Source organism: Populus trichocarpa, chromosome 11 (assembly GCF_000002775.5).
Source record: "Populus trichocarpa isolate Nisqually-1 chromosome 11, P.trichocarpa_v4.1, whole genome shotgun sequence".
NCBI lineage: Eukaryota > Viridiplantae > Streptophyta > Magnoliopsida > Malpighiales > Salicaceae > Populus > Populus trichocarpa.
The window spans coordinates 2962386-2974495 of record NC_037295.2 but is presented as its reverse complement, the minus strand read 5'-3'; the positions used below and the strand labels follow the sequence as shown (position 1 = coordinate 2974495).

The 12110-nt window shown below is 33.3% G+C and overlaps 1 protein-coding gene across 5 annotated transcripts in view; it reads left to right on the top strand.

Moving 5' to 3' along the window:
• Positions 1-373: 373 nt before the first annotated feature.
• The window catches only part of LOC7497011 (G-type lectin S-receptor-like serine/threonine-protein kinase At1g11330), a 66000-nt gene continuing 54263 nt past the window's right edge, over positions 374-12110 (top strand). Inside the window, exons 1-8 of one of the 5 annotated variants that reach the window (XM_024581057.2) lie at positions 374-1790; positions 2162-3373; positions 3534-3647; positions 3756-3955; positions 4034-4244; positions 4408-4639; positions 4709-4880; positions 4990-5408. In XM_024581057.2, coding sequence (XP_024436825.1) covers positions 497-1790; positions 2162-3373; positions 3534-3647; positions 3756-3955; positions 4034-4244; positions 4408-4639; positions 4709-4880; positions 4990-5298 — 3744 coding nt within the window. In that variant the 5' untranslated portion in view covers positions 374-496 and the 3' untranslated portion in view covers positions 5299-5408. Of the gene's footprint in view, positions 1791-2161; positions 3374-3533; positions 3648-3755; positions 3956-4033; positions 4245-4407; positions 4640-4708; positions 4881-4989; positions 5409-12110 lie in introns of those variants that run through there. The other 4 variants (XM_024581058.2, XM_052445236.1, XM_052445237.1 and 1 more) reach the window with 4 other exon arrangements.

Here is a 12110-nt window from a genome sequence, read left to right as displayed (position 1 = left end):
AAATTTAATCATCGCCCACATAAATATTGCAGGCAAATTCAAAATAGACCAAGTACGAATAAAGCTACTTTAAAATAAGAATGTCAAGAGCTTCTTGATAGCGCCTAACAGGAACTTGTCAGTCATGGCGAGGCAAGTGTATGTTTTGGGATAATATCCTATATAAAAAAAAATTCTATCGATCTCACAGGCTAGTTGATGAGGTTCATCCTGATGAAACATCACTATTTTAGCACAAGAGGGTCAAAATCTCAGAGTAAAACATAACCCTGCTTATGTAATATAACAGTTTGGTTAAACATTCTTTATAGATGGAAATAAGTCAGAAAACATAAGAATTTCTTACTTATAATTGCTAAACTTAGTTTCTATTTGAAAAAATAACTTCATGATTGGAATTAAAAGGACAGGAAGAGAAATATTCTTCTTCGTGGCATTCTTTCTCTGAACAGTCAATAAGCCATTTGTAAATCTTCCATTCTCATCAATAACAAGTATGGGACTTGGCAACTGCGAAGTTGCAGTAGCTCTTCTTCTGTTTCTATCATGTTCCTCTTCAGTTTATGGTGATGCAGGAGATACCATAACTACTTCTCAACCCATCAAAGATCCAGAAGCTATAGTGTCTGCCGGCAACAAGTTCAAACTGGGATTTTTCAGCCCAGTTAATTCAACATATCGATATGTCGGAATATGGTATAGTAATATATCAGTAGCAACTCCAGTACTATGGGTGGCCAACAGAAACAACCCAATCAACGATTCTTCTGGGATGATGACAATATCTGAAGATGGAAATCTTGTGGTTTTGAATGGTCAGGGAGAGGTTCTGTGGTCATCAAATGTTTCAATTGGGTTCAATCAGTCAACTGCACAGCTTACTGATGATGGAAACCTTGTCTTGAAAGCTGGACCGAATGGAAACCTTGTATGGCAAAGTTTCCAGCAGCCTACGGATACTTACTTAATAAAGATGAGACTTAGTGCTAACGCAAGAACAGGGAAGAAGACACTGCTAATGTCATGGAGAAGCTCATCTGATCCTTCAGTTGGAAACTTCTCTGCTGGTATCAATCCATTAGGAATTCCTGAGTTCTTCATGTGGTACAATGGTCATCCATTTTGGCGTAGTGGTCCATGGTGTGGTCAGACTTTTATTGGAATACCAGGAATGTATACTTCTGTGTATCTAAGGGGATTTACTCTACAAGATGAAGGAGATGGCACTTTCACTCTGAGTTCAATTCAAGACCCAGCTTACCGTTTAACACATGTTTTGACTTCGCATGGAAAATTTACAGAACAATACTGGGATTATGGGAAGCAAGGTTGGGAGAATAACTTGGAAGTTCCATCAACTGAGTGTGATATTTATGGCAAGTGCGGGCCATTTGGAAGCTGCGATGCACAGAATTCACCTATCTGCAGATGTTTAAAAGGGTTTGTTCCAGAAAATCAAGATGAATGGAATAAAGGAATTTGGACTAGCGGATGTGTTAGGATGACATCGTTGCAGTGTGATAGAATACAGAATGGTAGTGAAGTGGGAAAAGAAGATGGGTTTATGAAGCTAGAGATGAGGAAGGTGCCAACCTTTGCCGAGTACTGGTCAAATGCGTCCTCGTCCGGACAACAATGCGAGGATGAGTGCTTGAGGAATTGTTCCTGTGTCGCTTATTCATATTATAATGGTTTTGGTTGTATGGCTTGGACAGGAAACTTGATTGATATACAAAAGTTCTCTGAAGGAGGAACAGATCTCAACATTCGCCTGGCGTATACAGAACTTGGTAATTGTTATAACATTTTCTAATTTTCATTCACTAGTGTTTCGTTTTTCAGGAATGCATAACCCTGTTTACGTAATGTAACAGTGTGGTAAAACATTCTTTATGTATGGAAATTAACAGAAAACATTTAAGTTTCTGACTTTTAATTGTCAACCATGGTTTCTCTTTGAAAAACAATCTCTTGATTGGAATTAAGAAAAAGGACAGGAGGAGAAATATTCTTGTCATGGCATCCTTTCTCTGAACAGTCTTTTAGCCATTTATTAGTCTTCCATTCTCATCAATAACAAGTATTGGACTTGGCAACTGCGAAGTTGCAGTGGCTCTTCTTCTGTTTCTCTCATTTTCCTGTTCATTTTATGGTGATGCAGGAGATACCATAACTACTTCTCAACCCATCAAAGATCCGGAAGCTATAGAGTCTGCCGGAAAAATGTTTCAACTGGGATTTTTCAGCCCAGTTAATTCAAGATATCGATATGTCGGAATATGGTATAGTAATATATCAGCATCAACTCCAGTACTATGGGTGGCCAACAGAAACAACCCAATCAACGATTCTTCTGGGATGATGACAATATCTGAAGATGGAAATCTTGTGGTTTTGAATGGTCAGGGAGAGGTTCTGTGGTCATCAAATGTTTCAATTGGGTTCAATCTGTCAACTGCACAGCTTACTGATGATGGAAACCTTGTCTTGAAAGCTGGACCGAATGGAAACCCTGTATGGCAAAGTTTCCAGCAGCCTACGGATACTTACTTACCAAAGATGAGACTTAGTGCTAACGCAAGAACTGGGAACAAGACACTGCTAATGTCATGGAGAAGCTCATCTGATCCTTCTGTTGGAAACTTCTCTGCTGGTGTCAATCCATTAGGAATTCCTGAGTTCTTCATCTGGTACAATGGTCATCCATTTTGGCGTAGTGGTCCATGGGGTGGCCAGAACTTTACTGGAAAACCAGGAATGTCTACTTCTGTGTATCTAAGTGGATTTACTCCACAAGATGAAGGAGATGGCACTTTCACTCTGAGTTCAATTCAAGACCCAGCTTTCCGATTAACGTATGTTTTGACTTCTCATGGAAAACTTACAGAACAATACTGGGATTATGGGAAGGGAGGTTGGAAGTATGACTGGGAAGCTCCATCCACTGAGTGTGATATTTATGGCAAGTGCGGGCCGTTTGGAAGCTGCGATGCACAGAATTCACCTATCTGCACATGTTTAAAAGGGTTTGATGCAAAAAATCTAGATGAATGGAATAAAGGAATTTGGACTAGCGGTTGTGTTAGGATGACATCGTTGCAGTGTGATGGAATACACAATGGTAGTGAAGTGAGAAAAGAAGATCGGTTTATGAAGCTGGAGATGATGAAGGTGCCAGCCTTTGCCGAGTACTGGCCATATCTGTCCTCCGAACAAGAATGCAAAGATGAGTGCTTGAAGAATTGTTCCTGTGTCGCTTATTCATATTATAATGGTTTTGGCTGTATGGCATGGACAGGAAACTTGATTGATATACAACAGTTCTCTGAAGGAGGAACAGATCTCAACATTCGCCTGGGGTATACAGAACATGGTAATTATTCTAATTTTTTCTAATTGTCATTCACTATTGTTTCGTTTTTCAGGTATGCATAACTAGTGTACAAGTTATGTATCTGTATGAGCAAACATTGATAAGTTTTTTCATATTTCCATTACATTTTTGCAAAATAACCATCAGTACAATTTTTTAGTTGCAGATAACAAGAGAAACATGAAAGTAATCATCAGTATGTCAGTGATTGTAGGAGCCATTGCCATCTTCATCTGTGTGTTTTTTTCTTGGAAATGGATGGCTGCACATAGAGGTAATATGCTACGTCTTATTAGCTTACTGGACTTCTAAACTTTACAATTTTTACAAGTAAAGAAAAACACAATTCACAAATAATAACGATACTTCCACTTGAATTCAGAAAGGAAGTTGACAAGTGAGGAGACCTTATCGTTCAAAACGAGAGAAGCACAAGAAACAGTTTTTGATGGAAACTTGCCCGAAAACGTCAGGGAAGTTAAACTGGAACCGCTCTTCAAATTACAAATTCTTGAAACTGCTACAAACAACTTTGACATATCGAAGAAGCTTGGGCAGGGCGGCTTTGGTGCAGTATACAGGGTAATTCTTCTAGAACTAAAGGTTCTTTATAGTTATTTAGAGCAAAAAGGTATTTATTGGTTTGATGTGACATTGTAGGGAAAATTACCAGATGGGCAGGAAATAGCTGTCAAAAGACTTTCTAAAACATCTGGTCAAGGGCTCGAAGAGTTTATGAATGAAGTTGCGGTGATTTCTAAACTCCAACATAGGAATCTTGTGAGACTTCTTGGTTGCTGTGTTGAAGGAGAAGAGATGATGTTGGTTTATGAGTACATGCCGAATAAAAGCTTGGATGCCTTTCTCTTTGGTTAGGGCTACAGCTCTTTTTTGTTTAGCTACTACTTTTCTTGACTCATTTTCAATTTCACAGATCATTAGTTTCAAGCAGGAGAAGCAGATTGCTACTTTTCTTGACTCATTTTCTTTTGACCTTGTTTTCTCATGATTTTTTCTGGATACAATTTGTTTAGATTCACTCAGGAAAGGACAACTAGATTGGAAAAGACGCTTCAACATTATTAATGGAATTTGTCGAGGTCTTCTTTACCTTCACAGAGATTCTAGACTAAGAATTATTCATAGAGATCTGAAGCCAAGTAACATCTTATTGGACCACGAGCTGAATCCAAAAATTTCAGACTTCGGAATAGCCAGGATTTCTGGCGGCAATGAAGTGAATACTACCAGGGTTGTTGGAACCTTGTAAGTAGTGTTTTTCTTCTTTTTTTTCCCATTTTCACTCCTATTACTGTTTCTCTAATTTGAGCTCAGAAAGCTGTTGTGCTTATGCAGTGGCTTTATGTCCCCTGAATATTTAATGGAAGGAAGATTTTCAGAGAAATCAGATGTGTTTAGCTTTGGAGTGTTGTTGCTGGAGATTGTGAGCGGAAGAAAGAACGCTCATTTTTATAGCGATGAGCATGCTTTGAGTCTTATAGGATTTGTATGTCTGTCCGGCACACTGCCTGAGATATATTTGGAAAGCTCCTTTCAATTTCTATTACTATTAAACTTGCAAACTCTTACTTGTATGATTGTATCAACATTTTCAGGCATGGAAACTGTGGAATGAAGGTGACATTGCAGCTTTGGTCGATCCTGCAATATCAGATCCATGTTCTCAGGTGGAGATATTCCGATGCATACATGTTGCTCTGTTTTGTGTGCAAGAATTGGCGAAGGACAGACCGGCCGTGTCAACTATCATTTCCATGCTGAATAGTGAAATTGTGGATCTTCCTACTCCAAAGAAACCAGCATTTGTTGAAAGGCAGACTTCCTTGGGTACAGAGGCCATTACTCAGAGCCAAAAGATAAATTCCATTAACAATGTGACGATTTCTGATCTTAAAGGCCGATAGGGTTCAGAACATGTTCACGTTTTCTGTTTGATCATTGTTAAATGTTATATAACATTACATTGCTTGGTGTGACTTAATCAGACTGCTATCAGGTTGTCAGTTTTGTGGTATTTTTATTCTACTGTCCTCTTTACATGTTTTTAATTTTTTTTATTGCTTTTACTTTCAAAGCAATCTAATATTTTATCCTAGTCTATGATATCAACAATCTAATATGTTGAAGGGCTTCTTTCACATCTACCTTGAAAGGTTTTAAGGGTGTCATCCAGTTTTAGAGTGCTAGGAGTAGAAATATTGAAGTCTCTAGGGACTCTAATTTAGCTCAAGTAATTAAAGTTCGAACAAATCTTGGCTACCTCCCTTTATGTACGTTTCTTACATCCGTGAAGGATGATATTGGAATCATTAATTAAAATTTAAGTAAGAGTAGAAAAGATCAATGTTGCATTGATAACAGAATTCCTAAAAAAACTTTAGGGTTTTAAAGTATTCTAGTTATGCACTTTACGGAGAGGAAAGCTCCCAATGGCCGTTTCCTGCATCCTAATGCTGCCATTGACATAATTACATCATCTCTACACATCAAATATCCTGAAACTATATTGTCTCGACAAGCAATACTTTTAAACTGGGATTTTTCAGCCCCGTTAATTCCTCAAAACGCTGTGTTGGAATATGGTACAGCAATGTTTCTGCAACAAAACCACGGGCTACATAGTATACTAGCTTTGATACCCGCGCGATGCCGCGGGTTATTTTTTTTAAAAAAAAATAAAAATTGAAAAATCTTGGATTTTTCTGCAAAGTTATATCCAAGAATCTTGGGTGGCTGCAACGTCTGACCTAAGAGTAATATTTATAATATTAATAATAAAATTAAACTTACATGACCCAGTAACACCAGACCCAAGAATATTGGATGTGGGTCTGGCTATAAGGTCGTGTAGTAAAAGTGTGATAATTAAATAGAGTAATTAAAAAAAACAAAGAAAAAAAATCAACAGAAAGAAAAAAACTAATGAAGAAAAAGAAAAAAAAATTGAATTAATTGGGTTAACCCTTTAAACCAGGTTACCCCGTAAAACCTGAGATTTGTGTCATTAAAGTTTGATAACTAAATAGAAAAAAAAAATGACGGGTTTACCCAGAATTAACCGGGTTAACCCATCAAACCAAGTTAACCCGTCAAGCCCAGGATACATGTCATGAAAATCTGATAATTAAATAGAAAGAAAATTAACTTTAACAAACTAAACTAAATGAAAAAAAATAACTCGTTAAATCAGGTTAACCTATCAAACCCGAGATTCGTATCATGAAAATATGATAATTAAATAAAAAAAAATTTAACATTAACAAAATAAATCAAACAAAAAAAATTCATTAAAAAAAATTAAAAAGAAAAAACAAAAGAAAAAAACAGTCATATAATATAATACAATATAATAATAATTATAATGAAAAAACGTGGGAAAAGCTAAAGCTAAAGCTAAATTTTCAACCAACTCAATATTAAAAAAATAAATTTAACAAAGATAATTTAAAAAATAAACATTTGGGGGAAACACTGCAGTCAAACAAAAATCATGCAAGGAAAACACTGTAGTAATCCATAGTATTTTTTTTTTCTTTTTGAAAAAAGCTACAAAGTTAAGTTCTCAACCAACTTAATATAGAAAAAAAACCGAGATCTGTGTAATAAAAGTATGATAACTAAATAAAAAAAAAATTCACATTAACAAACTAAATTAAACAAAAAAAATTCATTAAAAGAAAAAAAAACACAAAGAAAAAAGCAAAAAAAAAAAAAAACCCCATAGGCAAAACGAAAAAAAAATAAAAGAAAATAAAAATAAAAAAATCAAGTGTTTCACTGTGTGCACAGCGACACATTATATGTAAAAAATAGAAGAAACAAAAGCGAGGGAAAAAAAATAAAACTGCTATAGTGAAAAACCCACGCGTTAAAAAAAAACATGTAAAAAAACAAAAACAAAAAAAAGGAAAAAAAAAGGAAAAACTGCTACAGAAAAACAAAACCAAAAACGAAAAAAAAAATGCAACAGAAAAAAAACAAAAAAAAAATTGCAAAAAAAAAATGAAAAATAAAATAAAAAAATAAACATATGGGGGAAACATTGCAACCAAACAAAAATCATGCAAGGGAAAGACTGTAGTAATTCATAATATTTTTTTTTCTTTTTGAAAAAAGCTACAAAGTTAAGTTTTCAACTAGCTTAATATAGAAAAAAAACTGAGATTCGTGTAATGAAAATATGATAACTAAATTAAATTTTTTTTTTACATTAACAAACTAAATTAAACAAAAAACAATTCATTGAAAAAAAAAACAAAGAAAAAGGCAAAAAAAAAACTCATAGGAAAAATGAAAAAAAAGAAAAAAGAAAAAAAAACACAACAAAAAAATCAAGTGTTTCACTGTGTGCATAGCGATACATTATATGTAAAAAAACAAAAGAAACAAAAGCGAGGAAAAAAAAACAAAACTACTACAGTGAAAAACCTATGCGTTAAAAAAAAATGTAAAAAAAACAAAAAGAAAAAAACTGCTATAGAAAAACAAAACCAAAAGCAAGAAAAAAAAGCAAGAAAAAAAATGAAAAAAAAACTGAAAAAAAAAATGGAAAAAAAAAACTGAAAAAAAAACGAAAAAACAGTCCCTAAAAAAAAAAAAAAAAAAATCTTTAGCTACAGTGAATTTCCTACGCATTTTAGTATATTACTTAATACTTAATAAATAATTGGAGTCTGAAATTAATGTTGAGATAAAAGGAAAAGATAGTTAGAAAAGTCAAATTTCCGAAATAGGAGTAATGAAAGGCGGTTAAAGTAGGTCTTCAGAATGGATTTTAACCTCATAAACAACCTCGTACGCCTTTGGTCTAGCACAGTATGTGCCTCTACATAAGCTTTGTGATTTGAGGTAATCGGGTACCTGAATCAAAATCTGTGGCCCTCTAAAGGACCGGTGCGCGTTTGCCATTTGAAGCCATCTTTTGGGCTTTTGTCTGTCAATTTTATCCATTAACTCATCAACTAGACATCTCGTATTATCGTATTAGTTACTTGCAAAGAGCTCGTCCTTGTATCAATATCATTATACAATGACTTATTAGTTGAGTAGTACTGGTTGGATTAAATAAATTGATTGATTGGTGACTCGAGTCAGAAAAATACTTTTCCATATCAATTTAGGTTTTTCTTTCTTTAGTTAAATTCTTTGATTGTTTAGGATTTTATGTCTATAAATAAATTTGTAATTAAAACGTGAGAAAAGTATGTAAAAAAGCTTACTGAGTGTATTTTTTAGAAAACACTTCACGCAAAAACATCTTCCCTCTCAAATTTTTCTTCTTTTTTATTTTTGTTTTTTAAGATTATCTCCTACCACACCTAAAGTTTCTTCCAACAAGTGGTATCAAAGCTTGTTTTTTTATTATTTGACATGGCTAATATAAACTTCCCACTTCAATGTCCTCATTTGACAAATTATGAAATTTGGTGTATTGAAAGCGGGAGGCCGTGCAAAAGGCGCGGAGGAAGGATCAGAAAGCACTCACAATCATCCACCAATGTCTAGATAATGTTACTTTTGTGATAGTGGCTAATGTAACCACTACCAAGTAAGCATGAGAAGTCTTGCAATAATCAAACCATGGAGCTGCCAATGTCAGAAAGGTACGCTTACAAAAGTAATGAGGTGACTTTGAAAAGCTACATATGCGTGAATGAGAGAGTATTTTAGATTACTTTGCCAGAGTTTTAACCATATACAATCAAATAAAGAGATATGAGGAGAAGATGAAGCAAACATGTGTGGTAGAAAAGATGTTTTGCTCGCTGCAAAAAGAAGTTGCATTATATGGTGGTCGCGATAGAGGAGTCATATAATATGAATTTTATTACAATTCAAGGACTCATGAGAAAACTACAAGCTCATAAAGAAAGTGTAAGCCCTGGTTGAAAATTAAACAGAAAAGTAATCTAAGTGCTTATAGAATAGAATAAACAAAAGTATCAATTACCAGAAAATAAAAGTATCAATATGTAACTAAATGAAATTTGAATTCACTCGGGTAAAAATTTTATATAGACAAATGCTGGGATCCAGGAATTTTATCCCGGGAACATGAAATTTACTATTTGGGATATAAAGAGAATTTGGTAAAAGTTAGAGTATATATATGCGCGCGCGCGCACGCGCATGTGTGTGCTTGGGCAAGAAGGAAAAAACAAAGAGGGAAAACTACCATTTACATGTGAGAGAGATAGAATTGTAAAGGAAACATAAAATCTTGAGAGAAGATCATAAGAGAACATTAACCAAGTTTAGTAAGCATTAATTGGAAGGAAGAAAAATCAAGTGAAGGTGAGTACAAAAAAAGAGAGGAAGTTCGGCCAAGATTAAAGAAGAGGAGGAGTTGAAAGCTTGATTTGGGAAGTGTTTAGAGTTTAATTACTTCCTTGGTAAAGCATTCTAAAGACTCTTGATTTGATTTTAATGGCTTAAAATCCTTAATTGATTGAATTTTTTAAATTGAAAAGTTAGGGTTCTTGAATAAATTTGGGGAAAATAAAAATTTCTTGTAATTTGTCATGAGGAATAATGTGAAAATTAGAGTAAAATGATTAAATTATTATAATTGAATTAAAAATTTTGATAATTAAATAGAGCTAGAGGTCGGCCAATAATGGGAGATTTTAGGGGATTTAATTGTGAATAAATGTTGTTAAGTGATAAATTCATAAGCATAAAGTTGCACTAGAATTAGGTTATTGAAGAAATGATTAATTAGAGAATGAAAGAAAATAAAATAAAATTCTTCCCTCCTTCTATTAAATAGTTTCGGCCTAGAGGAGAAAACTTAAGGGAGTCCTTCAATCTTGTTTTATGCTACCATATTAATGCTTTATACTCCATCATGTGAATTGATGAATATTGTAGTAAGTAGATCTATTTTTGAATATCTCGTTACAACTTCTTAAATTTCATGGAGCACATGTGTTGATTCTTGAGATTGTGAAATATTACTACCATGAAAATCAAAGAAGGGATTGATGTCTTGATGAGGAATATAATTGAATTGTTGGTTCCTATTAAATTTTGTATGTAATGGAGTCATAAGACATTAAAAATTCTTGAGAGCAAAAAATATATTATTACCTGTTTCATTTCGTCGGTATTTTTCTCGGAAAAATACCGTATGTAATTCCGTCGGTAATTAATTAAAAATATTAAAAAAAAATCAATTTTACAAAACTATAAAATAATTAAATTAATATAAATCAACACTCTATAATACTCAAAATGCTTGGAAAAAGAAGAAGAAAATCAACTCAAACAAATTTGCAACAAAAACAATTCAACTAAAAAAATTCATATGAAAAAAATTTAAAAATCCTATAAATAAATCAACTAAAAATTGATCTCATATGAAAAAAAAAATCCTAGAACAATATTCATACAATTATTAAGAACAAAAACAATTAAAAATAAAATAAAAAACAAATATAGTGAAAAAAACACGAAAAAAAAGAAAAAAGAATTTTTACCTTAATGTAGTTGCAAGTGAAGCTAAGAAAAGAAAATTTTTTTTTGTAAAGTATACTAATTAAAAAAAAAATTGAGAAGAAAAAAGAAGAAAGGAGAAGAAGACATACCTAAGCATGGAGGAGAAGAGAAGGAGTTGAGGAGAGAAGAGAAGAAAAAGAAATGGATATTGATATTTTTTACATATGGGGGAAAAGAAGAAGAAGAAGAAAAGAGATGGGTCTCTTATGAAATTAGGAATTCTAGGCTTTTTAATGGGGCGTTTTACCGATGTTTTTATCGATGGATAATTAAATATTAATATTTTTAATCATTCCATCGGTGATTCCGTCTGTAATATTTAATTAAAAATTTTAATTTAATAAAAAATTTTCAGAAACTGCCAAATATCACTAATGACTTTTCAATTCGTCGATGATTCTGTCGGTAATATTTAATTTAAAATTTTAATTTAATCTAAATTTTCAGAAAATCATCAAATAGCACCGACGACTTTTCAATCCATCGGTGATTTTATCTGTAAAGAACAATAATTAACAGTGCAATTGAGAAGTGAACAGTTTCAGAGCTCTCTATAAAATACCGACGGAATTTTCTGTCGGTGATTCCTTTGTAATTGACATGATGAACAATGTTCATAATTTACCAACGGTTTTGCCGACGGAATTTGCCTTTGTTTTAATTATTTTGTTTCCCACTGTAATTCCCTCGGTATATACCGAGCAAATATTTCCGTCGGTAAAATCTGTCGGTATATTTTCGATGGAAATATACCCTCGGTATTTCCGTTTGTATTTATCAATTTTTTGGTAGTGAGTGGTGATACTCTTATTGTATGCTTGTATGTGGATGACTTGATCTTTACAGGAAATCATCCAAAGATATTTAAAGACTTCAAGCAAGCAACGATTAAGAAGTTTGAGATGATGGATAATTGTTTTATGACATACTATTTAGGGATTGAGATCAAACAAGGAGAATATGGAATCTTTGTGAACCAAGAGAAGTTTACAAAAGAGATTTTCAAGAATTTCAAAATGAAGGATTGTGCAAAAGTGAATACTCCAATTGAGTGTGGAGAGAAGATGTCAAAGAATGATAAAGTAGAGAAGATAAACTCTACAATATTCAAAAGCGTAATTAGGAGTTTGAGATACTTCATATGCACCCGTCCAGATATTCTCTTTGGAGCAAGGCTTGTAAGCAGGTTTATGAAGACACTAATTACGACACATTTCAA